Source organism: Lichtheimia ornata (genome assembly GCF_029851405.1).
Source record: "Lichtheimia ornata isolate CBS 291.66 chromosome Unknown scaffold00039, whole genome shotgun sequence".
NCBI lineage: Eukaryota > Fungi > Mucoromycota > Mucoromycetes > Mucorales > Lichtheimiaceae > Lichtheimia > Lichtheimia ornata.
In genome coordinates this window covers 207,336-233,492 of record NW_026695359.1, presented here as the reverse complement: position 1 = coordinate 233,492, position 26,157 = coordinate 207,336, and the positions used below count along the sequence as shown (strand labels likewise).

The 26,157-nt window shown below is 43.1% G+C and overlaps 8 protein-coding genes across 8 annotated transcripts; 3 read left to right on the top strand and 5 right to left on the bottom strand.

Moving 5' to 3' along the window:
* Positions 1-54: 54 nt before the first annotated feature.
* O0I10_007845 (diphthine-ammonia ligase) lies at positions 55-1,159 on the bottom strand (the record flags this gene model as incomplete). Its single annotated transcript, XM_058487857.1, has 7 exons — positions 55-148; positions 206-297; positions 358-538; positions 604-680; positions 738-922; positions 982-1,082; positions 1,137-1,159. 7 exons carry the CDS (start codon positions 1,157-1,159, stop codon positions 55-57), a joined length of 753 nt encoding a protein of 250 aa, XP_058341435.1.
* A 5,207-nt stretch (positions 1,160-6,366) lies between these two features.
* On the top strand, positions 6,367-8,116 carry O0I10_007844 (uncharacterized protein; the record flags this gene model as incomplete). The annotated part of the gene is made up of 6 exons (XM_058487856.1): positions 6,367-6,840; positions 6,927-7,048; positions 7,123-7,152; positions 7,205-7,766; positions 7,829-7,912; positions 7,973-8,116. The coding sequence occupies 6 exons, from the start codon at positions 6,367-6,369 to the stop codon at positions 8,114-8,116; spliced, it is 1,416 nt and encodes a 471-aa protein (XP_058341434.1).
* An 88-nt stretch (positions 8,117-8,204) lies between these two features.
* On the bottom strand, positions 8,205-9,571 carry O0I10_007843 (uncharacterized protein; the record flags this gene model as incomplete). Its single annotated transcript, XM_058487855.1, has 4 exons — positions 8,205-8,283; positions 8,351-9,234; positions 9,291-9,302; positions 9,374-9,571. The coding sequence occupies 4 exons, from the start codon at positions 9,569-9,571 to the stop codon at positions 8,205-8,207; spliced, it is 1,173 nt and encodes a 390-aa protein (XP_058341433.1).
* A 2,390-nt stretch (positions 9,572-11,961) lies between these two features.
* On the bottom strand, positions 11,962-13,484 carry O0I10_007842 (uncharacterized protein; the record flags this gene model as incomplete). Its single annotated transcript, XM_058487854.1, has 4 exons — positions 11,962-12,138; positions 12,190-13,098; positions 13,155-13,318; positions 13,421-13,484. The coding sequence occupies 4 exons, from the start codon at positions 13,482-13,484 to the stop codon at positions 11,962-11,964; spliced, it is 1,314 nt and encodes a 437-aa protein (XP_058341432.1).
* Positions 13,485-14,915: 1,431 nt separating this feature from the next.
* On the bottom strand, positions 14,916-16,295 carry O0I10_007841 (glucosamine-6-phosphate deaminase; the record flags this gene model as incomplete). Its single annotated transcript, XM_058487853.1, has 6 exons — positions 14,916-15,224; positions 15,284-15,461; positions 15,536-15,698; positions 15,770-15,942; positions 16,000-16,186; positions 16,247-16,295. 6 exons carry the CDS (start codon positions 16,293-16,295, stop codon positions 14,916-14,918), a joined length of 1,059 nt encoding a protein of 352 aa, XP_058341431.1.
* Positions 16,296-18,836: 2,541 nt separating this feature from the next.
* Positions 18,837-19,230, top strand: O0I10_007840 (uncharacterized protein; the record flags this gene model as incomplete). Its single annotated transcript, XM_058487852.1, has 3 exons — positions 18,837-18,893; positions 18,949-19,055; positions 19,110-19,230. The coding sequence occupies 3 exons, from the start codon at positions 18,837-18,839 to the stop codon at positions 19,228-19,230; spliced, it is 285 nt and encodes a 94-aa protein (XP_058341430.1).
* A 3,295-nt stretch (positions 19,231-22,525) lies between these two features.
* On the top strand, positions 22,526-23,528 carry O0I10_007839 (uncharacterized protein; the record flags this gene model as incomplete). Its single annotated transcript, XM_058487851.1, has 2 exons — positions 22,526-23,244; positions 23,297-23,528. 2 exons carry the CDS (start codon positions 22,526-22,528, stop codon positions 23,526-23,528), a joined length of 951 nt encoding a protein of 316 aa, XP_058341429.1.
* Positions 23,529-23,690: 162 nt separating this feature from the next.
* On the bottom strand, positions 23,691-25,947 carry O0I10_007838 (uncharacterized protein; the record flags this gene model as incomplete). The annotated part of the gene is made up of 10 exons (XM_058487850.1): positions 23,691-24,443; positions 24,498-24,535; positions 24,592-24,634; positions 24,688-24,729; positions 24,798-24,874; positions 24,929-25,471; positions 25,529-25,589; positions 25,644-25,704; positions 25,753-25,810; positions 25,872-25,947. 10 exons carry the CDS (start codon positions 25,945-25,947, stop codon positions 23,691-23,693), a joined length of 1,752 nt encoding a protein of 583 aa, XP_058341428.1.
* Positions 25,948-26,157: the final 210 nt, after the last annotated feature.

The window sequence follows — 26,157 nt, the reverse complement described above, 5'->3', positions numbered from 1 at the left end:
TATCCAGCAAAAACATTTATTTTGAATTCATTGATAAGCGAGAACCATGAGCCTTCATTCTTTATCTAGGAGAGAGCAGTGCTTGAACTTAAGATATGCAACAGGTGCAAACGCATCATCCGAATGAACGATCGTCTGGGTATCATTTCTAATATAAAACAGGTGAGGAGTGATTCCTCCAATTTCCTCCTTCAAAATAACTTACACTATGATGCGCTTCTTGAAAAGCGGGCAGTCAAGAGTAAAAGTTTCGTATTCACCTCCCTCACCACAAATATGACACTGATATTTATCATTCTAACATATAATTACGTCAGTTTACATTTCATGAATAGTTGTTACACAAGAGGGGATTACCAATTCACACAGTAGTGGGTACATTTCACCAATAGTCCTTCCCAAGTGAGATGCCTTTAAGCCCATGGCGGCAACTTTAACGAGAATGGCTTGCACACCCGAGTCTGCCATTTCTTTTAATAACTCTTTTTGGTCGCGCTCCCAAAGATAGGCCAGTGACTTGAGTCCAAGACGATCACATCTTTGAGAAAAGAGTGGGGTTTATGAATCATCTGTGTGTTTGATAGGTGCCCAAATTTCCCTTACACATGTTCCACTCGAACCCGTTGGTAATTTGATAGAATTGCACCGACAGACACACCTTGAATATCAGGATGGATTCTCTATTTTCTCTGTATACATCAACCGCCGTCTCACAATGACAGCCAGAGTAAACATACCACAATTTCAGATAATAGCTTGTACAGGTCCTCCGTTTCGTCCTCAGGCGTAGCGACGTAGTTATTCTCTTGGTGGATAGGCGTACCTCGTATCTCACCGCGGTATAAAGGTACATCCATACATTCTGCATAGTATTGAATAGCATCGTGACCAACCGTCTGATACATGTAGCTATCAAGTTCATCTGAGGAGCTTTAGTACGAGAAGAATAGGTCCACGGGTTCATTTTTCGTGCGAGCAAACCTTTGCCGGATTGTAGTGGAGGCTTCAAGTTGGCAAGTGCAGCAATCTCGTGTCCATGTGCAACACATTGCATCATGTTATAGCAGCTATCTTTGCCGCCGCTACATGTGTGATCGATGGTCAAGGTGGCCTTCTCTATGTATTTCACTTCTTACCTAACCAAACCGATAACCTTCATTAAAGAAACGTACAGTGAGTCACATATCGCAGCTGTCTACACTTAAAGCTGCGCTGGATGATCCGCAAGCAGACTCTTATCATTATTGACACCTGACCAAGCCCCTTATCTCTCATCACGTGTGACACAGTGCTTTAGGTTTGAAAAATATACAAGTTGCCGAGACATGGTACAATTTTCAAATACAAAATACAGATTCATGGAGCACAGTAAAATCTTTGGGCTTTCAGTACAAACGCTAGTCTAGCAGTACAACCTTTGGCCTTTCAATACAACCTACACAGTGAGCCTAATATTATGGCATAAAGCGACATTTACCTAAATAACGAAACGCCCGATGAAGATGGTTTTCATATCAGTATTTCGAGTTTCATCATCATCACTACTATACTAAAATCGCATAGGAGTTAGTAGTAGTTGCAGTTAATAGTTGTAGTTCACTAAAAAGGAAACGGAGCTTGCTTCTGAATGAACCCTTTCAAAGAACGATGTTGACCTCTGTTGAGCTGACAACATCGACACCATAAACAGCAACGTGCCAAACACACGTATCCAAATCTCACACAATGAGTGTATTATTCTATCCCAACGTATAATTATCCCAATAGACATTGTATTTCTTAATAAACCTAACATAAGCACAAACTTGCACAGTGGATGTACGCATTATCCTAAAGCCGTCGACGTTTACGAGCGAAGCGAGCAGCCGGGGTCCTAGTTAGATTTATAGAGTAGCACAGTTTCCTGAAAATGATGGGCTGTGAATATCAAGATGGCGTTGGCATTTGATGATATAGAAAATTACATAGGGAGCGTGATGGTTGTTATGCAAGGCTGACTTCAGAGACGAGGCTCAGTCCAAGAACAAGAAAGATAGCAAAAACTAAACTAAGAATGTTGGATCAATTGTATAAGGATATCCCGTATACAACTAACCTGGTAAAAGCAAGGACTAGGTAACAAGCAACAAGGACAGGGACAAGAGCTACTGATAACAAGAGCTAATCTATAATAGAAAAGGTGGCCGTTAGGTACACGATCACAACACGTCTCTGTAAGATCACTTACCAAGCGACAAGACAAGACAAAGATTAAATGGGCAAGGTATGAAGATTAAGACTACGCAAGGACTGAGAGTAGAGCACAAAGATAAACAGCCTGAGGTTTATTGAATAAGGTATGATATCTTATTTATACAAAGGAGAGGAATGGCAAGAATGAGACAACAATAAAGTATGTGAGCAAAGCATCCATTATGATTCGAATGATGATCATGACTTTTTTGGGATGATGGGGGTGCTGCCATCCATCCATATGTGTAGTACTTGAATATCGCGTTCAATGGCTATCATTGCTATGATTATTGGACATTATGTACACAATGGAACCCTTTGCAGTTATTTGAATAGCTCCTTGACGTTAGACATACGCTAGAACCTCAGATGCTATTATTGCGTTCGAAGAAACACCAATGATCGATGGATGATTATCATTGTAGTTGGTGGTCTTTCGCTTTGCATGGATGAGAGCAGATGACCCAGTATCACATTTCCCAAATGGTGGCATTTAAGAAAGTGTAGCATTTATTCTCCCGTCATCCATTAATTCGTTTAGGATATACATTGTCATGCAGTGTAAGAGGAGTCGGACTGACGGAGAAGATGAGTAGGTTACACATGTTGTTGACAGGTTGCACAAACCAAACGGATGTTGATGATAATCTTGGGCAATGTTGGTTCTTCATACCACAAACATCGATTGATGCGAAAGCTATCCATGATGGCAGAGACAATTGCTTTATACATGTATACAATATTTGAATATTTACTCCTCCACATTTGACGCATGATTACACATGGGATGTTCCAAGTTCAGGAATTTGGCTGCATAGCCAAGGCTGGTGTCACTTTTGCCGTAGAGATACGTAATGAGGGACTAGTAGTGATCCATACTGATCGAGGTATACGAGTGTGCATGTTCACAAGAGGATCTGTGGGGAGCTGGGTGGCTATATCAAGGACGACGAGAGGAACCAAAAAGAGTCCATCCCACCTTTCTCCACTCTCATTTTACACATTCAAGGTGAGACACACTCCATTGACGAAGTACAGCGCATTAACTCCTGTCATGCTCTTTAATGCAAGACCTAGATGGGTGAACCGGTGATCAATGGCGACCCTTTCAACTACAACAAGCACGCGCGCAATCTACCCATGTTTCAAGCTTCCATTCCCATACAACAGGTACGGTCAATCGCTGCAGCTCTTTTACAATTCAAGTTAGACATTGTGGTACTGAAGCTCGTGTGTAGGTTGCTGTTATCTCGTTTACAAGATCTAATGGAGGCGTCGCGTGTATTCATTCCCAAGCTGTCCACAACAACACTTCTTTACACTGCCTCTTTTGGGTATGTTGACAAGAAAGTGCGTTTAGATTGGTTTCCCTTGGCATCTCACATTGTGTTCATGGTAGATCGAACTTGTTGGATGATGATACCTGTGGGCAGTAACAAGATATTGATCTTAAAGGTGTACGTTGGTTCAATGGTATGTATGGTGTTGGATCTACAATGCAGGACCAGTTAATTCACGAGCCTTACAATGATGCAGCAGCAGCACATACTGGATCGGATGAATACAAGGTTATTTGCAAGCATCAATGGAATGATTTCGTGAATGCCGCAAGGTAAAGTGATCATTTTAGGATTTGTCACCTTCAAGTGCACTGATGAAAGCAATAGGCTCCCTTTGGCGATATTACTATTATCACAGCAGCACGTCAAGGGATGGAGTGTACTGTCTTAAGGGGGAAGGCCATGTTGTGGTACGCGGATATTACGTTGGGCTCACAGTGCGACTTCGGTTTAAAAATGCACCCTCTGACCTTTCATGGAGAACAAAGTATATGCTTCCCATCATTGCACGGCTATACTTTACTCGACTTGAAGACGATGGGTTGTCTTCTTGGCAACATGGCTGGACCCACGGCTAGTGGTTGTCAAAGTCGGCTGGGGAGGGACTTCATGTCACCGTTAAAACCGGTGTTTTGACGCCACGTTCCTACGGGAGGCTAGAAGGCAGTGCGGACACTACATTCCTTGGCAGTGCGCTATTATTATTGCTATTATTGCTGGAGGCAAGATTCATTGGTATGTATAGCATTGGATCTACAATACAAGTGCTCTGAATTAACGAGCTTTTACAATGGAATAGTAGCGGCATCATGATATGGTTGGCATGGAGATATGGATGGCATGGAGATACGGCTCTTATTTGGAGGAAGAATGCTATTGAGAAGCACCACAAGGTAAGAGTGTTCATTGTGGGATATGTCGCATGCAAATGCACTTACGATGGAAGATGTGCAACAACAGGATCAAGAAGGCTATTATCAGAGCAGCACGTCAAGGGATGGAGTGTACTGTCTTAAGGGGGAAGGCCATGTTGTGATACGCGGATATTACGTTGGGCTCACGGTGCGACTTCGGTTTAAAAATGCACCCTCTGACCTTTCGTGGAGAACAAAGTATATGCTTCCCATCATTGCACTGCTATACTTTACTCGACTTGAAGACGATGGGTGTCTTTCTTGGCAACATGGCTGGACCCACGGCTAGTGGTGTTAAAGTCAGCTAGGGAGGGACTTCATGTCACTGTTAAAACCGGTGTTTTGATGCCACGTTCCTACGGGAGGCTAGAAGGCAGTGCGGATACTACATTCCTTGGCAGTGCGCTTTTATTATTGCTATTATTGCCGGCGGCAAGATTCATTATTGGTATGTATAGCATTGGATCTACAATACAAGTGCTCTGAATTAACGAGCTTTTACAATGGAATAATAGCGGCATCATGATATGGTTGGCATGGAGATATGGATGGCATGGAGATACGGCTCTTATTTGAAGGAAGAATGCTATTGAGAAGCACCACAAGGTAAGAGTGTTCATTGTGGGATATGTCGCATGCAAATGCATTTACGATGGAAGATGTGCAACGACAGGATCAAGAAGGCTATTATCAGAGCAGCACGTCAAGGGATGGAGTGTACTGTCTAGGGGGGAAGGCCATGATTGTGTTAGCGGAAATCAGTGCGACTCACGGTGCGACTTCGGTTTAAAAATGCATCCTCTGTTCGTACGCTGGACTACCAAGTATATGCTCCCCATCATTGCACTGCTATACTTTACTCGACTTGGAAGACGATGGGTGTCTTTCTTGGCAACATGGCTGGACCCACGGCTAGTGGTGTTAAATTCGGCTGGGGAGGGACTTCATGTCACCGTTAAAACCGGTGTTTTGATGCCACGTTCCTACGGGAGGCTAGAAGGCAGTGCGGATACTACATTCCTTGGCAGTGCGCTTTTATTATTGCTATTATTGCTGGCGGAAAGATTCATTGGTATGTATAGCATTGGATCTACAATACAAGTACTATCAATTGACAATGGAACAGCAGCAGCACAATATAGATGGCATGGGGACGGTTGGCATGGAGATACGACGAGGCAAGGACACTATTGAAGTATCACAAGGTAAGAGTCTTCATTGTAGGATGTGTCGCACGCAACTTTATACAGGCAAGGGCAACCAAATCATGTGGACCGCAAATTAGATATTAAAGGCCTCTTCAATAGGGGTGGCTGCCCCACACAGCAGCATGATAGATCTCCATGTCAACGAACAACCACAGTTTATCGTTGCAAATACAAGACATGTATTACTATAATTATCAGCACATGGCTAAGTCCTGTATGCATATCCATGTTCGACCACTGCTATGAATATCGAGTCCAGTTAATGCACTTCCAGTTTATTTGGTTTCTCCCTATTTTAACTTACCAACGGCATAGATACGCTATTCGAATCATGGCACTTTTCCCAAACATTGCCAGGCGTACAAGATCCCAATTCACTAAAAAAAATGATCACTTTCTTTGCATAATATTATTCACAGATAGGCGAAGTCTATGTGATGAAGCTACACTGCCCAGGAAACAAAGGGGTGCTCGAGATGGGTGATCGGGGGTGTCCGTAGTATTCCTCTATTTGAATGGAAAAGCAGTTAGAAACTTCATTCCAATACACAATTTTATTGAAGTTTTGATTGTGTACAATTTGTGGATCAACAAGATGGATGATCGTCGCAAGAGGCTGGGATTAAAAGAGATGGGTTCTGAAGGCTATCAATCACGGCTACTCTTATCATGATGTCTGACAGTTGGTATACGTTATTGCGTATGCTCGAGAACGAACTTGGTGTGAAAGCGAAAAGAGAATATGTGGAGTCATGGCAGCAATCACAAGCAGAGCAGTTTGGGGATCGTCAACGCATGTACGAGGCATTGAAGCACGACTTTCTAGGAAGGGACATGGCTGATACATGCCTCCCAACGATTCCCAGCGATTTCGGTAGCGATCAGTTGAACGTATTTCCAGCGAAGAACACAGTACTGCAGATAGTGGATACGAAGGATATGAGTCATTCCACCCACTCATTACTCAACGACCTTGCAACGGTGACTCCTGTGCGTCAAGTCTACACGCGCCGTGCAACGGATGCGGACGTCAACTTCCCACGTGGAATGCTTCGTTGGACCCTGTCAGATGGTACTCACCAGATCGTGGCTATCGAGATGAAACGAATCAACGGATTACAGCTTAAAACACCATTTGGCTGTAAGGTAAGCCGTAGCTATCGTTCATACATTAAATCAACATATTAACAATATAGGCCACCCTTATGCAGTTATTGTTAAAATCATGTCAGGTACGCAGAGGGATACTGCTGCTGGAGCCCAGCAATGTCAAGATATTGGGCGGACAAGTCCCTTCGCTTTACGGCCAGAACATGTTAGCAGAACTCGAAAAGCGTTTCAAGCAGCAACTAAGGTTGGACAGCATAAATTTTTATACTTTTGTATGCAGCTAATCCCTTATTCATTCTTGGTCTCATTCATCTGTAGGATTGAAATTGATCAGACTACGACAGACACGTAAGTAGTCAGATACCTTTAATTTCTCTTTAGCTGATGAGTTGCAAAATAGAGGCAGACAAGCACACAATAGCTCGCCATCATTGGCTCCTTCGGATTTGCCAGTGAATTCAGAAATTATGAGGCCTGAACCTGAGATGCCAGTAGGAGAAACATCCGAAGATGACTTTGGCGATGATATGGATATTGACGACCTGGAGGCTTTGGAGCGGACGTTAGCTGCATCCAGACACACCACTTCCTCTTATGCATCTTCCACAATAACAACCAATACAGTAATTCCGACAATGGCTCCCTCTGTCACGCATGATGCTGGATTAATCTCGAGGCAAGCGTCTCAATTGCCCCTATCCCGGTCATCACCTTCAACACATACGACATCGACCACTACTACTGCTGTGGATGAAACGCTCGCGACAGAGATTGAGAGGATGACTGTTGGCATGCTTAGAAAGATGCTCAAGAAAGATACTACAGACATGGATACAGTTATAGTTACCGGTCAAGTGAAACGGATATTCAAGCTAAAAGTTACTGGAATGCGTATGCGTTTATTGGCCCGTATTCGTGATCCATCCACATTTGAGGACTTGGTTGTTGTTTGGCCAGATGAGGTACGTCATCCTGATTGTGTATGGTTTTGCCGAACCTTGTCATGACTTAGCACTGGTACCAGGTGGTTAGTAGGGAACTCGGAAAAACGGCCAAAGATGTCCTTGAGATGAAGGAGAAGGAAGGTGATAAAGTTGTAACTGAAACAGTATGTATCGAAAAAGTTAGCCTGGGTACATTTGTTTTCTGATCCTTTACTACTTTCCAGCTGTTCAAACCATTCTTTGCACGGATACATAATGTGTTAGGGGAGATGACACTAGATCTGTCAATACTTGAGAGCTATTCAGGAGAAGAAGACATGCCGGACATGCCATTAGTAGTAGAATTTAAACCGCTTTCATCATCATGATTTATTGCATACATATGTGAGTTTAAAGGCAATCAAATAAAGAATCTATTAGCACCATGAGAAAGGTTTTATTTCAAACGAAGATATCCTATTCGATAAAGTCATCGAGGCCTTCATTGTTGGCCAACACGTAGGGAATGCCAGCAGCCTTCAGGTAATCGTCACTCCTATAGAAGTAATAAATAACGTTAATGGAAATCCCGTGCAAAGGCGCTAGATAAATGAGATACTTACCAGAACTTAGTGAGATGGCGTTGGCCAGAGTCATTCAACAACGTAACGATCACGTGACCGGGACCAAGCTTTCTTGCCACTCTTACAGCAGCCACACAGTTTACTGCCGAGCTACTTCCAAGGAATAGGCCATCTTCTCGTACCAGAAAGCGGGACATTTTGACAGCCTCTTCATCGCTTACCCTGAATGCATCGTCCACGAGATGGCGTCCCATGTTAAAATTGTATGTCAGCCTATTAATGCCAATGCCTTCGACAACCGTATCCACTTGATGACGTTTTCGCGTACCCTCCTGTTCTTGTGGTGCATACATGACATTGTATTTAACCTTGTTGAACAATCCTGAACCTAATGGATCTGCCAGGAAAACTTTGAGCTTGTTGATGCGAGGCTTAAGATACATAGCAAGCCCTGATAAAGTGCCTCCAGTACCAGCTCCGAGAACTAATGCATCCAACTTGTCCCCCACTTGTCGATATATCTCTGGACCAGTGTTCTCATAGTGCGCACGAAAGTTGAACTCATTCTCGAATTGATCGGCAAAGTAACCTTTTACATCACCCTCGCCAAACTCTTCAGCTCGTCTACGTGCCAGGTTTACAAATTGATTCTTGTCAATAATACTGACAGGGCGCACCTTTTCCACTGTGGCACCAAGCTTTTCTAAAAGTTGGTATTTCTCTTGAGCTTGGTCATCCGGCATCACAATCCAAGCTTTATATCCACGTGCCCGCGCGATCATTGCAATCGATATACCAGTCGATCCCACGGTGCCTTCAAAAACCGTGCTACCTCGATGTGGCTTAAGTATACCGGCCTCTTCAGCGGATCGAATTACGTTGAGTGCGACACGGTCCTTGGAACTCCCTCCCGGATTTAGAAACTGCGTTGTATGAGTTTGACAGCAACAACATCTGCATGAAACCGCAAAAGCCATACCTCCGCCTTGCCCTATACATCCAAACAATAGAGGAATATTTAGCCTACGATATAACGACCACACAGTAGCTTATAGATCATACCAATATAGTACAACCAGTCGCTTCAGAAAGACTTCGTATTCGCATAAGAGGTGTGTTTCCAATTAGCCCATCAACACCATCAACAACACTTCTTGCGCTGGCTTCTTTCTCTTTATACAGGTAAAAGGTAGCTATCACGGTCAGAAGTGATCCGGTGATAAGACCTATAACCAACGATTGTCGATCAAGAGTCGCCATTTGGTGTTTGGAAGCAAAGAGCAGTTTCGGCTATTGCAGTCACATGCATTGTGGGGAAGGTTGCTGTTTGCACTGTATCAAATACGCCAGAACCATTTTCACTCTCAGATGGCCTTGTTTATTGCGACCTATGCCTATTGCCATACTTCCTTGTGATATACTACGCAGTGATTCATTTCATCGCCCAACGCCTAACAAAACACACATGTATACCCGAAAAATATATCGTTCTCTGTATTACAAGCATAAGGGCATCATTTATCAACGTATGATGATTATCTAATACATAGAGGTAAGAACGCTTTATGGGGTGCGGTAACTTCCAGAAGCGAGTTCAAAACTAGGTGGATAGAGGAAGCAAATTGGGCAAGGAACTTCAGGTGGGCGTGGACGATTCAACATAAGTTGCCAAGCTGAATGCCATAGGCGACGAAGTTGTGTGACAGAGACATCAGGGATTGGGCTATGTGTTTGGCTGAAGAAACAACAACATTCCAGTGGGAAAGAGAAGGGAGAGAATACCTAGGGATGAATGGGTCGGATACAAGCAAGAACAGACGCTGGGGAATTTGATGACCGCGTGCTATGGCCCTGAATAACACCCATAAATAAATGAATAGTGAACTGTGCACATTGCCTTCCGAAAGGTGAAAACCGGTTGACAGAGTTCGCCATCAAAGGTATCTACGTAATAAAGCTGCATTAGTGATCGATACAGTCAATTCTTAGTAACAGTCGCAAGCCACAGAGAGGGATCCTGAGGTTTGCCAGTAGAGCACCCCAGGTATACATCTGCAACTCACTCGGAAGGTGACCGATTTGACGCGACTTGGCACTACTAACAGCGGCACTTCCTAATGATGTACCATCACCACCAGACGCAAAGCACAGAGAGGGCTCCTGAGTTCGCGATTGCCAGTAGAGCAAACTGCACCCCAGGTATACATCTGTACTCACTCGAAAGGTCGCAGATTTCGTGGCAAGATGTCACTACTAATTGCGGCACTTCCTATTGATGGATAGACACATCAGGCGCAAAACACAGAGAGGGCTCCTGAATTCGCGATCGCCAGTAGAGCAAACTGCACCCCAGGTATACATCTGCGTTCACTCGAAAGGTCTCAGATTTCATGGCAAGACGCGCACCACCAGCTCTTCCTGAGGGGAAAGGTAAGTTATTTGGCACAGCATGATTCGGGGGTTGGTTATTTACACGCACACCCCAGCCACAGTTTCAGACCCAAAAAATTAAGAGGGGCGTGTGTTCAGTAAAGATAGTCAAGTTGCTATGCTTTTTTTCGCCTCCATCTCATTTTCTCAATAGTATGCAGCTCATATCCTACAATCATCCTATACACCCTCATATGTGGACTGTGGATATCAAGATGGCGTTGTCATTTTAGTGATATGGTGGCTGGTGATTTTTGATTTCGCGTGTGAAGGATTTTAACTTTAACTTGGCGTCAACTCTTCATATGATGGCGTTACTATATTATTGTTTCTGGTGCTCTTTCTTTTTACATAACATTCAGTATCGCGTCTATGATAAGCCTCTAAGAGTAGCCGAGAATCAGCAACGTCTGAATTCATTCATCAAGCAAGGAAGTGCTGGATAATGAAAGAAAGCAGGCGCCATTGTATAAAAGAGTCGACGCCAAGCTGAAATACCAATGAGAGAATTTGATCGCATCCAGTTCCCCATGTCTACCTTGTAAATAGACTGTTTTGTATGGAAGGCGTATTGATTGTAATAAAAATAGCTGGCAGATACGCCATGTGATGGCAAGCCATACAGCACCAATGCAGCAAAAGAGGATCGGATGTAAAAGGAGCAATATCGATGCCCCCAAAAGATTCACTGCAGTGTTTTTTTTACTATTTATCGCCTTTATACAGCTGTCGGTCTCATCCAGTGCCCTTTTTTGTGCGAAGAATGCCGATACATGTCTTGTGTGGGCATGAGAATGTAAGCGGTCCTTGTTCACATTGATGGCATGTTGTACAAATGGATGGTGTTGATTGTGTTTGGCAGGAGCGCTGACTCTTTGTTCAGAAGCATTCAATAGGTTTCCCAATGACAACCAGAGGTTGGTTATTGATACGGACGCCCCCTTTTCACGTCTATTCCACATGCCTTTCGTTGAATGGAAATAACGTTGCCTTCCATATAATCATAGCTGTACAAATGACGTAAAGACAAAGCATATATACACATACTTTGATGACTTAGCTATTACTAATTTTGGCTATCAGTCTCATAGGTTTATAGATACTCAGGTATTTTTGTTGGACGAGTTTGTGAAATGTTATGTAATGTATCGAAAAGACATGTATGGTAGAAGACAGGGGGACCGTACAGTAAAATATGTGTATGCGTCTTCAATCTTTACCTAGGAAGCAGTTGTAGCAGCAGCAGAGTCCTCGCGGAAGGCCTGGATGAGATCTGTTATAGCTCCCCAGCTTCCAAATATTAAACCGACAAAACCAAACACCAGAATAAATGCACACCATGCGTTCTCCCATATAGACTTGTTTTTAAATCCAGTCAGTCGCCAATAACACAACACCTATTACTGCCATTAGTTGATATGTCCATTCAGTCAGCATCACATACATACAGGTATGATAAAAATAGAGGTGCAAGAACCGAAAGCACCAAAGAGGCTCATGAGATAATCAAAGTATGGTACAGCACATGCAACGACCGTACAAAAGACCATAGTTGATATACGAATAGCAGCTCTCAATGCAAATTCGCGGTACTTGCCATATCGTGCAACCGTGACATTGGCCATTGATTCGATATCCAGGGCGAATGATGTGAGAAAGATGGGCACACTCACAAGAATGTTGATTGTCACCAACACAATAATCACTGTTTGGGCTGGACCTTCGGTAATGCTATTGTACAGTGGATTGCTTACATCTTGACCATACACGTAGTAACCAGGTACAGCAATGACGATATAGAGCATAGCGCATGTGGTCAGTGCTATGACAACGGTCTTGGCCCATGATTCAGGTCGCCGCATGGATGCTTCGACATTGGGATAGATAACATTGCCACCCATACTGAAACCAATCGTCGCCAGTGAAGTAGGAAAACCTTCCCAGATAATGTTGGACCGCACAGCATTCACAGCATGCGTAGGTGAATCGATACCGACCATAACAATTAGCATGATGACGCTTACGAAACAGGCTGTCGTGCCTATCAAACTTGTCCATGCCACCTCCTTCATGGTCTTCATCAACACAAAAGGTATAGCTATGATCACCGACCAGATAATAGTCCAAGGGATGCTGCCAATCTCACCAGCTGTACCACGGCATACTTGGTTCATATTTTGTCCAATTAATACCAGATAAAGAATAGGAGATCCCAAGAGCACCCAAGCGATGAAGAAGAAGCATAGCCATCCACCCAACTTGCCGAATGCATCTTCTGTAATGTCTTTGAAGCTGTTGATACGGGTCGTTTGCTTCCGGGGATGATACAAGCATTTTATAAGGATAACAGATCCATACTGCATACATTGGAAATTGTAAGTATGATAAATTCACCATCCATGCTGAGACTTACAGAAACCATCCACCAAGCTAGTAGAAGCAAAGCAATGGCACCCCATCCACCACGTGCAATTGCCTGTGATAAGCCTAGCATACCAGTGCCACATACAGCACAGACAATGTTATAATAAGCGCCAAACGCATGGCCTCCTTGGGATCGGTCAATAGGATCTTCAGCTAATAAGCCATGTTTGTTTGCGTACGAGTCTTTGATTGTAAAGGTTGCTGTGAGTTTAACGTGTGTATATTATGCACGTCGAGTGAACCCTCCCCATTTACCCTGCGATACTGTTTCGGGATCGTTACTTGTTCCTTTCTTGTTATCAATGTACTTTTCAATCATGACTGAGTCTCTGGTGTTCATGTCATATAGTGAGCTCGGTTTATATACGTGGGGGGTTCCTCTTGAGTTACACATCTTGATCCATCGAAAAGTCCGAGACTTACTGTGAGTGGTAACATTTGCTCTATCTGGTATGTAACACACTGTTTTCCACGACCACGACATGGGAAAGATAATGCGGGCATATGGCTGTCAACCGTAGACTGTAGTGAAACAACAACCATAAAAGACCTTTCTATCTTTCGCTCGTGACCTATGTAGGTATCCGGCACTTGCCATTTTTGCTATTCTTGTAGAGCTCCGATCCAATAATCGCAATCTGCAAATGCACGGACGACAGTGCACAGTCTTGCCATTTTGAACGCACCCATCCTCACGTCATATCTATTAATCACAATCGTTTGCCACCTATAACGGTTTTCTAAGCGTTATATCGCTTAAAATCCATGAGACATGGTTTGCTCGGACATCGACCCGTACATATTACCCCTATGGAAACAAGAGAAGCATCGGGTGTTTCAAGCATTTTGCCGCTTATCCGAGTCAACTAACATGGGAGATAGGCATCTTTTGACGTTGCATACACTAATCAGCACCTTCCCGTCATAATCAAATTTCTATATTCCCACCTTTAAGCTCTAACTAGGTGTCAGGTTCATTTTTTACTTTCCTACAAGATCTTGATCCATTTTCATGTGTACATCGTTGCAGTAAAAAGTAAAGGCTTTGAAATGTATACGTGCCCTCCATTTTGCGCATGGTTGTATAAGTAGTGCATATGTATCAAGTTGCCTTAAAGCTGTAGTCGTATAAGACTAACAAAGCACCGTGGGTAAACAGAAAATAGAGAAGCTCTGTCCATCCTCGCATTTCCAACATCATTCTATGTTCTTTGTCGCCAATAGCGGAAATCACGCATACTAAAAAGTACCTGCCTCTAATATGCATACATTACTCTGATAGTATGAGGATAGTGGTTGAATATGCTAGAACTATGATCTGGTCTATATGCACGGAGTGAACCTCCTACAACATCCTCGTTTTCTAATAAATCATATTCTAAATGTCGTAATGCATCATCTTGGTCAGAGAAACGGGTATCGATCTTTACGAATGGCATAGCATCATCGCTAAATATTGGTAATAGCTCATTGGTATCAGTAGCAAGTGCCCAAAAAGGCATCATCTTCACCCACAACCTGGTTTATTACTGAAGCGCCATCATCGCTATGGAAATAGCTAGATGAACGAAGGAGCACAAAATAAAAGCCTCTCTGAGAACGAATTGTGTTTATTTTACTAAGGATACGGTATTATCCAACCAAAGCTACCCTCGGGTCGTGGTAGGTGAGAGCCAAAGTACAAGAGTTCTTGCATGAATTTATTCGCATTGTACTGTATGCTATCGATCGAAACCCAGCTAAATAAAATTTAAGGATTGACATCAAGCGCAGCCGAAGTTTCCTGCCAGTAGGCTGAGTTTCTTCTTTTTCTCTTTTGGCCAGCTTCTGCTACTGCTGCTGCTGCTGCCACTGCAGCATCGTCTTCTGGTGAGCTTTCGCGACGGCGTCCATCGTCATCATCATTGTTCAGCAAGTTTTGGAGCATTAGTCTTCTCCGTCGTTTAGCCGCTTGATTAGTATCAACCATGTTACGTAGGAGATTGCCCTGCAGTCCTAGGTTATGGGGACCAATAATGGAATGGTGGACATGCTCAATTGACTTGAAGTACTTGACGGTCTGATAGGTGGTCCATTTAATATGTTATTATGTCCTATCCATCATCTACACCATCTTACCTTGACGTGTAACTCCAAAGTAGCATCTTCGTCACACACGATCAGGCCCTTGGGATGCATCTGGATGGCTGAGACTGTCCACATGTGATTCACTCCTTCTTCCACACACTTGGCCAATGCTAGGCTTTTGTGCGCTCCAGTAATCACAAGCATTACCTCCCGCGCATCCATTACTGTGCTACTCATATGCCACCACATGGGTTTTTGAGTCAAATACCATTGAATAACATACACATACACATACACACGTACGCTACGCCCACCGTCAGCGCAAGTTTCGGGACACGTGATACCTCGCCTCCAAAAAATCGCGCATTAGCAATAATCGTCTCGTACGCCAGAGTCTTGACACGGGTACGTGATGTGAGTGACGATCCTGGCTCGTTGAATGCAATGTGTCCATCCGGTCCAATACCTGTGCAAGGTCAATCTTTCATCCCTAGTCTTTGCCCTTGCTCCCAAAACGCAATCCACTTTCGTATTTACCGCCTAGAAACAGCTCGATGCCACCAAGCTTTGCGATCTCCGCTTCAAATTTACGGCATTCCTCGTCCAAGTTACTTGCATTGCCATCAAGAATGTGAACGTTGTTTTTCTTGATATTAACATGTTTGAATAAATGATTCCACATAAAAGTATGGTACGATTGTGGATGATCCCTACATAGTTATAGTGTTAATATTCCATCGCATTTGTTACTCATATATTATAGTTACGTCGGTAATCCTACGTATTCGTCCATATTGAATGTCACAACGTGCTCAAAGCTCAACTGCCCAGCTGCATTAAAATCAACTAGCTTGTGGTAGACACCGATAGGAGATGAACCAGTAGGTAGGCCGAGCACGAATGGTCGCTCTTTGGTGGGGGCAAACTGATTGATTCGTTCTTTGACATAGTAGGCTAATGACACCCGCTTGTGAGTCAAGTATCTATGTGGGATGGAGCAACTGCGACAATTACCAACATAGGAAGAAACCTCTTCATAATTTTCGCGTACAATCAGGCGCATAGTATATGTTAATATTTGGCTAAATAGAAGACTCTCCGTGGTGTTTGTATGCTTTTATCATTGTCGGTGTCTCAAAAGCACGTAGATAATTGACGCCACAAACTTAACATCTTCATTTGACAATGTAAAAGTTGAGATAGCGATATGTAGTTTTTAGATTCTGTGATGTAGGTTTGTCAAGCACATAGATTGACTCACGTGAATTGAGTAACTGGGGTACTCCATGTATGTTCATGCATCATCATCATCAAACAATGCCGTAGACCGGCTATCACAAATCACTTGCTGTGTTAAATTCCAAAAATAAAATAGTAGTCGAGGATGTTCGTATGAGTGTTCGCTTCAGAAACGGAAGCCGATGGCACCTTCAGCGATAACAACGTGCGCGAGCGTGATTGTCTTTGCATCATTTTTTCTTCAAACTACGATTGCGCAATGCCAGGTGAGGCTTGGTTGCTGATATCAAAGGTGATCGGATCATCCTTCCTGCTTACCAAATAACCATATACCAATATTAAGAGTAGATTGGCAACATGGAAGCCGCCTTTGTATTAATGGGGATATGCATTAAGCGTACACATGATTGACTTTTTTGATAGATTTCTTATCACCTGCCCTAATTTGGCTGATGTATGCATAGACAACATTACACCTTAAGCCTGGTATATGCGCCCCATCACTTTATCAGCTCAGGCATCATCCCCAACAGACACAATACCCAAGCCCACCGTGCCAACAAAAAGGATGTTGTCGCCGTCCATCATACTCCCACACGCCTCTTTCCTCTTTCATACTTCTTTGGTTGCTTACAGGCCAAACTTCCAAAGTTTTGTACGTATCCGATTTCTTGCAAACATTGTTATTAAGCACTCATCTTTGTGATCACTCATAGTGCTACACTGTATGGTGACCGTCATTGTGATATTGAATCCTTATAATAAGGTAAAGCCTGATCATGTTGCTTGATGAGTCACTACTCATATACGCTACCTTCTTACTCTCTATATAGCTATCTCCTGTAATGCATCTGCAAAAAATGGTTTCGGTGCCATGGTTTACGTCGAGTGCTGAGATTGACATAGTGCAAATAGCAAAGACCCACGATTTCAGGTGCAATGTGTTCTCGCGACGAAATTTCGACTTGGAACGAGAGGAGATCTCGCAAGCAGCAGTGACTCAACTTATGTCATGATTACTTCTCAGAAGCATGGCCTGGGTATAATCATATCAACTACAAAATCTTCTGCCTTTGGTAATCTCGTATTCTTCTTCCTGTAGGACATGCGAGCAATAATGGTAGAAACTGCCTCCAAATTACATGGCGATGACTACTGCGAGGGCAAGAATATGAGTCATAAAACCCGGATTCATGCAGCTCAGTAAAACTTCCAGGCTCCCAATACAGACGGCATGTTGTCAAGCAGAGAACAGGAAGTTCCTGTTCAAGCTTGCATGATCCCATTCAAACTGCTAGCCATATTAGAGTTGACACTACTGGCAAACGTAACGCAAAACGCGTGCTAATTGGGGATGATTCTATGTAACCAAATCGCCATATTAGTTATTCAAGCGTACAGTTGTTTGAGAAACGCTTGAAAGACAAGTCATCCACTTCGCAGCATTTTGCGTCCAAGCTCACACCCCAGTTCTCACTTCCGCATGCATTGACGATACATGCCACCCCTAACAAGCGAAAGGCAGGTGCTCTCGAGGAGGTCTAATGAAGAAAATATTGCTACAACGTCGATATGCTATGAAAAAGAAGGTGTGAGTGTGGAGTAGGTTGACAACATGGTAAGTCACCGTTGTATTAATGGGGATGTGCATTAGGAGTAGAAATGACTGACTTCCTTGATAGATTTTATCACCTGCCCTAATTTGGCCGATGTATGCATAGACAACATTATACCTTAAGCCTGGTATATGCGCCCCATCACTTTATCAGCTCAGGCATCATCCCCAACAGATACAAATACCCACGCCCACCGTGCACAACAAAAAAAGATGTTGTCGCCGTCCATCATACTCCCACACGCCTCTTTCCTCTGTCATACTTCTTTGGTTGCTTACAGGCCAAACTTCCAAAGTTTTGTACGTATCCGATTTCTTGCAAACATTGTTATTAAGCACTCATCTTTGTGATCACTCATAGTGCTACACTGTATGGTGACCATCATTGTGATGTTTAATCCTTATAATAAGGTAAAGCCTGATCATGTTGCTTGATGAGTCACTACTCATATACGCTACCTTGTTACTTTCTAGATAGCTATATCTCCGTGAAGGATCCGCAAAAGGTGGATTCGGTGCCATAGTTTATATCGAGTGCTGGAATTGACATGGGGCAAATAGCAAAGTCCACGATTTCAGGTGCAATGTGTTCTCGCGAGAATCTCGCGACGGAATTCCGACTTGGAACGAGACGCGATCTCGCAAATGCGGATCCCTAACGTTGGACCTGGGTGATGGTGACGGCCAGGCCAAACTTTTCCAGCACGAAGTTTGGGAGGACTTAGGGTGTTCATTAATAACAAGCATACAATGTCCATCACTCCTTTGGAGGAACGCGTAAAATCCACCTGGAATGTGGTGTCCAAGGTAAGCTAGTCCTGCCCGTGTAATTCAAGTGATAAACACGGACTGTCTTTTGTAGTTAGTTGCGCAACGAGACATGGATTCAGCGCAGGATTACCTGCATGATCTTAAGGATGCACGTTTTTGGCGAGCAAGAAAGGAGATTCTTCGTTGCTTTGACAACGTGTAAGTGCTGTTGGTTTGAAGTTGGAGAACATATCTGATTGTTGGTTGTTTTAGATTAAACATAATTGAAAACCGGAAGGATGTTTTGCGTGGACATGGAAGCGAGTACGATTTCCTGTTCAAGATCTGGTCTCCTTGCTCGAATCATTATTTGCCGGAACAATCATCCGTTTAGCATAGTAAGTACGAGGATATATATAATTGCCTAATCATTAATAACATCGTATTCTTAGCGGCGAAACCACAAATCTGTACTTCAATGGAGTCAAGAAAGAGCAACTCATGGACAACAGCGCCATCGCGTTCAAGATTGATCTTCGGTTTAGGGCGGCTAATATGCCAACAGGCAGGAGCCAGATGCCCGTAATAAAAGCACTACTTTTTCACCTGATAATCGTTTTATATATGACCGTGATTACGAGACGGCATAAAATTTTATCTCGTTCTCTTTCTCTCCAAGAGCTAAGGGTAAGGTCATTGCGTTATTGATGGTGAAGGTTGGTCACAGCAAGCGGGTTTCAATTTGCTGTACCTCCTAACACAAACATGACCCTCTGCATCTTTGGCTCTATTATATTCATACCACGACTTGACAATGAACAGAGAGCACCTATCATATAGCATCACGCTTACAGCGAGCATAGGTAAAACATAAAGGTGCCTGTATCTCCAAATTTTACAATCAAGCGTGGGGTCTTTATGAGAACAAGGTTGCTCGTCAGGGTCAAAGGAACCATGTGTGCAAGTTTCACGATCGGGGTTGTCAATCGCAGATTTCGCAAATGTCGCCACCAGCCAAATTGGATCGGGAGGTCAACCTTCTTGAATTTTTTTTCGACAACGACCCAAAAGCAAAAATGTTCCTTGTGCTCAAGGCATACATCAACAAAGTATCAAGGTTGATATGCAAGACAAGCGATTCAGCGAATGTAGCTACCAGCTCCTGTACCTCTTGACCACGTGATCACTCTCATATGAACTTCTGTTACCCATTTCTCAGCATTCTACATGTCAACCACCCTTGAAATTGAAAATTCAACTATAAAACCACTCTTGTTCTACAACTTTGGTTAGTGACACAAGATGATCAGAGAAGATATGAAACATGCCCCTTTGTCCCACAGGAGCGAATTTTTTTTCTGTTTCTCGACAAGTCTCAAGTCGACGGCATCTGAAACTTTGTTTACAATTATAAAAGCAATCCTTGTGGACAACTTTGAGTAAGGCATCACAGCGGTCAGAGGCAAGTCACGTCATGTAGTTGTGAGGATGTGATCTCTTAGTCTCCTCGCCTTGCGAGAAATTATGGTAACTGGCAACAGCAGTGCAATGATCACGTGGAAGAAAAGGATGCAAAGAGCGCAAGACACTGAGTCGTTGCCTTCGTATAACGCCAATGATACATGTACAAAAAAACTCCGGGTAAATGTTAGTGCGTGCCACGGTCAGGCGAACTATTGTAGCTGGGATGAAAAAATTAAAAGTAGGCTGACATAGGTGTACAAAACGCCTGGTGAGTAAAAAGTACAAAACGTTCGGTGGGTAAGGTATATCACGGTGTAAAGAACGTCAAAAGTATTATTAATATTTCTAATTTTCTACATTACGTCGGCTATGCAGCATTAAACAGGTATTTGTAAATAAATCACTACTTTGAAACTCGCAAAACGTTATTAATGTGAGGAATCTACCTCAAGATGTTATTAAATACGTATAAACTACCTATTGAGCACCTTTGAGGACGAAACATGATATTAACTCTAGAATGTGGTCTCTTTCGGATGCCTTTGAATCACATTATTGCATCAGTTTCATAGAAGGGAAACTCCTCGATACTGATTAAGCCTAAATGTTACATTGGATAACCAAAAGTGTGCTTTATTTTCCTCATACGTTTCATTTTGCCTCCAAGAACGTCTAAATATTCGCCCATGGGATGACGATTTGTGTGCAACCCAGTTCGCACATAACGTCGGTGGGTTAACCCACCGACGTATTGTACTTTTACCCACCGGACGTTTTGTACCCTACCCAGCAAGCGTTTTGTACCCCTATATCAAACCGACTACCATCTTCAAAATTTTTTTTGAGGCTGCAAATATTTTGAGTTTGGGGTACATGCAAACAATTTTTTTGGGTCTGGGGCCTTGTGTAACAAAGACGGCTCTATGTTTTGCCGGGTACATTTTACTGACGTGGGTCGATAAAGGTGACCATGGAACCACTTAAAGCGAGAAACATAGAGTTCGCCAAAACTTTTTTTTTCCGTCAATCGTGGCCAGTCATGAGAAAACTTGCTGGTCGTGCTGGAAACGTTCTTGTACGTGAACATGAACCTCCACAGCGATGATCCCAAAATTCCCCCATCCAGCTCCACTCCATCACCTTTTTTTTCGACGACCAAAAAAAATTTTTTTGGCTGATGGCGACATTCGCTAAATCCCTGATTGCCTACCACGAACCTGACACTTACTCACTAGCTACTTCCAGCCACGCCGGACAACTTTGTTCTAATAAGAACCCTATGCTTCATTGTAAAGTTATGGCTTAAGGACGTCTTTTCCCGTACGGCCACTGTAGGCGTGATTAGGGTAGGCTGTAGGAGTAGGCATAACGCATAATTTCTAGCGAGACGAAATCCCGCACCTTCCTAGATGGGACATGGAAGTGGGTGCGAAGTGAGCTTTAAACATGTGATATGTAACAAGTAGACCAACGTATATAAGCACAAACGAATGCCTTATTGTTCATCGTGCTTGATATTATGATTACAATTATTGTATAACCTAGTGGAAGTACATTTTGTAACTTGGTATCCTCCTTAACTTCTGTGTATCTGCCAAGGCGCGGTCAAGGCAGAAGGCGAATTGGGGATCGATTGCTGTCAAAATCAAAATGATTGTACGCGAAGCGCAAAGTCGATCTTTGAATAACGATTAATTGCAAGACATCAATCCGGGTGATTTTCTTGTGAATCCTTAGGATTACATATACTGATTTCATTGTATATGTAGCTTTGAAGATGATGCTCATACCGAAGAAGATACTCTGAAATTTCTTGGGTACACTTCTATGTGTCTGTAAGCTGAAAAATCTCGTTACCAACAAGTGTCGTTCAAAAGTGAATCAGAATATTGAGTAGATGTACGTAATAGCATATGCAAGAAGCGCAACATGATCTTGATAATAGAGCTATCCCAGTGCTAACTACTGGGCGTAATAATAATCCCCTTCATTGCCGTCTTCGTCATCATCGTCGATGTTAATAGTCGTAGTCGTAGTCGTAGTCACTGTGATCGTGATTGTTATAAATCGTCATCGTAATAAGACGTAGTCATTGCCATCGCAATAAGGCGTGGGCGGTGTTCTACAATGAGAGGAGGATTCTCATTGGTCGTGAAAGCAGCATGCTTTAATGTTCATGCGTGGTCTGCACCTATGGCTGTATTTATTCTTTTTACTTCGTCATCATGGCTTTTGCTCAAAGAAAAAAAGTTTATAAGAGTCAAATTTATCTGCTAGATGCCGAGACAAGCTCGCATTCAGATACATCGTTGTGCCAATCTTCTAAAGCGAGCCAATGTTCTTCACCAACATCGGAAGGTTGGCATGTTATTAGTTCTGTGATGGAGTCTGGTTCGTCATCAACATCTGAAATACGTCGTGATTCCGTCTCCACAACATTTGAATTATCCGAATCTGATTCATGTGTCTCGGTGCGTCAATCTGATACAGACTCTTCAGATACGGGGAAGCGGTCGTCTTCTGTGGCAATTTCTGATGGGTTTACAAGTCTTCCTGCACATGACGGGACAGGGACCTTCATAGATGACACGCAATGTTTATCTGATCAATCACATGATGGAAGAATATCAGCTGCTTCCTTTGCCAAAGCAGTTCACCGATTATTGGATAGCCATTCGACGTCAACGCAGGAGTCACGTGATATCGCGCCTGATCCACAGCAAGCTGCTCCTTATATCCAGTCGTCCCATGATGGCAACGTGATACCACCACTTGATAGAACCATGTCAAGCGATGTGACAGATGACCATATGATAGTTCCACCATTCTGCCCTACTATCACTGAGGCCCATCCCGTGTTTTCTGCAGACGATAGTGTGTCCAAATCGAATTCGATTGATGCTGATGATAATGTTACAAAATGCGGATGGCGCAATTTAGACAGGTATGGTGGAAGAACAGCACATGATTTTTGTATACTAATATAATTATAAAAGCATCCCTAGTCACCATCCTGCAATTCCTGGTACAACAACATCTTTTGCAGTATTCTCTACCATATGGAATCAACTCTGTGATATTACAGCGAATATTCTAGAAAACGACGCAAGTGCATCCGAAACTATGAACTCGCTCGTTTCAGAAGCTGCTTTGGAAGGTTGTCTACCTTTTGGTTCTCATTTGCACATGGAGTTTAGTGGCGTTCACTTTCGTGCAGAGCAGTTATAGTACTGATAGCATTGTACACCCTCTTAATATGATCTAGCAATATAATGAAAATTCACAGTTGCAATGATCGTACAAGCTTCGCACATGGAGGAACGTGAGCTAATAAGGGCGCTGAGGTTTTGAGGAAAAGTACAAAAATTGGCTAGTGCTCATTTATTGCATTTACTTTTTACTGCCGAACCAACCTCCACTGGCTGGCTTTCTATCATCGCCACCACGTTCGGGAATCTCTAATTTGCATAAACGCCGCTTATTGCCAACCGTCTTATCAACAATTACATGTACACGGCCGCCATCCATGACCTCGTCGTTTTCGTTCGCCTTTGCAATCAAGTTCACTACTTTGCGTTCCACTTCGTACTTTATGCTTCGTGCACCGTAACGTATGTTATATCCTTCAGCCAATACATCCACAACATCGGGGTCCCACGTCATGGTGATGCCATGGCGGACACGTGCTTTGTCTGCCCATCGTCGTAGCTCTCGGGAGGTTATCTCACGTAGTTCATCCTCACTGAAAGGAAGGAAGAATAATACTTCGTTGATACGACCGAGGAACTCATCGCGTTTGAAATGTTCATAAAGGATCGGATAGATTGTTCTTTCGATGAACTGCCTTGATAAAGATATCTCTCCGTCATCAGCAAGTTCTTCGTGTTGGTCATTGTCATTATGACCAGTGGTTGTTTCATGTGCACCAGAAGACGCCGCTGTCGCAGTGCCAGTAGTTTGTGCATCGTTGGATACAGAGGCTTCGAGACGCAATAGTTCAGCCTCGTCGGCGATTTCATGTTGTGCAAGATTTGAAGTCATTACAAAAATTGCATCCTTGCACTCCACAGTCGTTCCTTTCCCATCGGTTATACGTCCCTCATCAAATAGCTGTAGCATGATTGTAAGCACATCTGGATGAGCCTAATTTATCCAAAGATTAGATTGAGCATATTTTTACGATATTCGGCTGTTTACCTTTTCCACTTCATCCAAGAGCACAACAGCATTTGGACCTAGTTTATAAATCAATTAAAGTGCTCAAAGATAGGCTGTGAGGTAGTTAACATACACTCCTTTAATTTCTCGGTCAACTGCCCTCCTTCATCATAACCCTATACAAAAGGTGATCAGCCATATCATACAACAGAATTACCATATCACCTACGACATAACCAGGTGGCGATCCGATGAACCGGGAAACATCATGCTAATGTAAGTATATTAGAATAGCATCCGATGTACATTTTGCTTCATCCTTGAGGAATGTCATGGTACCTTATGCTGAAACTCGCTCATATCGATACGGATGAATCCCTTGTCCATTTGCTTTCCATGCAGGTAACTGGCAAGAGCTACGAGAAGTTGGTAAGTATTGCGATCTAAAATATACGTGGCGATTCGTATACCTTTAGCAAGTTCGGTTTTACCAACACCAGAAGAGCCACAGAACATGAATACTAAAGGATGGTCTTCATCATGCCACCCATTTTGTTTTCGACGAATGGCGCTTGCTAGTGCATGTAAAGGCCCTAGTTGACCAACAATTTTAGCCTTGAGCGCATCTTCCAGAGGGTGTTTTTTGCGATATTCTTTTTCTCGCTGTAATTGTGCTTTTCGCTGTCGTTCATCATGAGCAGCCTTGTCAGCTGGATATGACCTTTCTTTAGAGCGCAATAAACCATCTATCTCTATATTCTGCTCTCCTGTAAATCGTTCCACATAATAGAGATATTCACGAGGAGTAAGGCCATGAGAATTGCGAGCCAAAGGGTCAGCCATATGATCCAGAAGCAGTTTGACGATTCTTGGATTGCAGATAATAACTGCATAATGCAAAGCCGTGTACTCTCTATAGTCACGATACGGCAGTAGGTCCTCAGAAAAGTCAACCTGACGAACATTCGCTGCTTGATGCGACCTTGGATAGTAGTGATCCTCAAGATTAGGATCTTGTTGATCCATTTGTCAATAAGCTCGTTCATATAAAAATGTATCATTATACCTACCTGCACCTTTATCCAGCAGGAATTTGACCATGGCTTCATTATCCTGTATCACAGCAACTTGCTGGGTGCGATGCAGTTAGCGGATAGAACTCTGAGAGAGCGTAGCGAGTCTCACCAATGGTGTCCAACCGTATTGATGATACACATTTGGACTGAAATTTGGATCATCTGCAAGTCTGATGGATGTCGCTTGAGTATCGAGCTATACACAGAGTACTTCTTACCTTTTCAACTGTCGAAAATCATTTTGCATGATAGCCTGGCAAATCTGATCGCCAGTGCCTAGGAGTTTCTATGCACTTGAGTAACTGTGTGTTTATATTAAAAGAAGCATTTATGTTACCTGGTGGCTCAAGTGCATACACATTGTGATGGATATTATACGCCATGAAAATCGTTGCGGTAGCAACAGTCGCCATCGTGATGACAGGTTTGAATGAACACGTCCGATTCCGATTCCAAGTGGCAGTGTTTACGGAAACATAACGAAAGGACCTTGCTACTGGGCGTGTAGATACATATCTTGCAGCATTTTTGTTAAACAACTGAGGTACCCTGAGCATAGGAATATAACGTGTAAGAGGTGTTCAGCGTGTTTGAGTAGGACAACGTCATTTTTAAACCGCTGG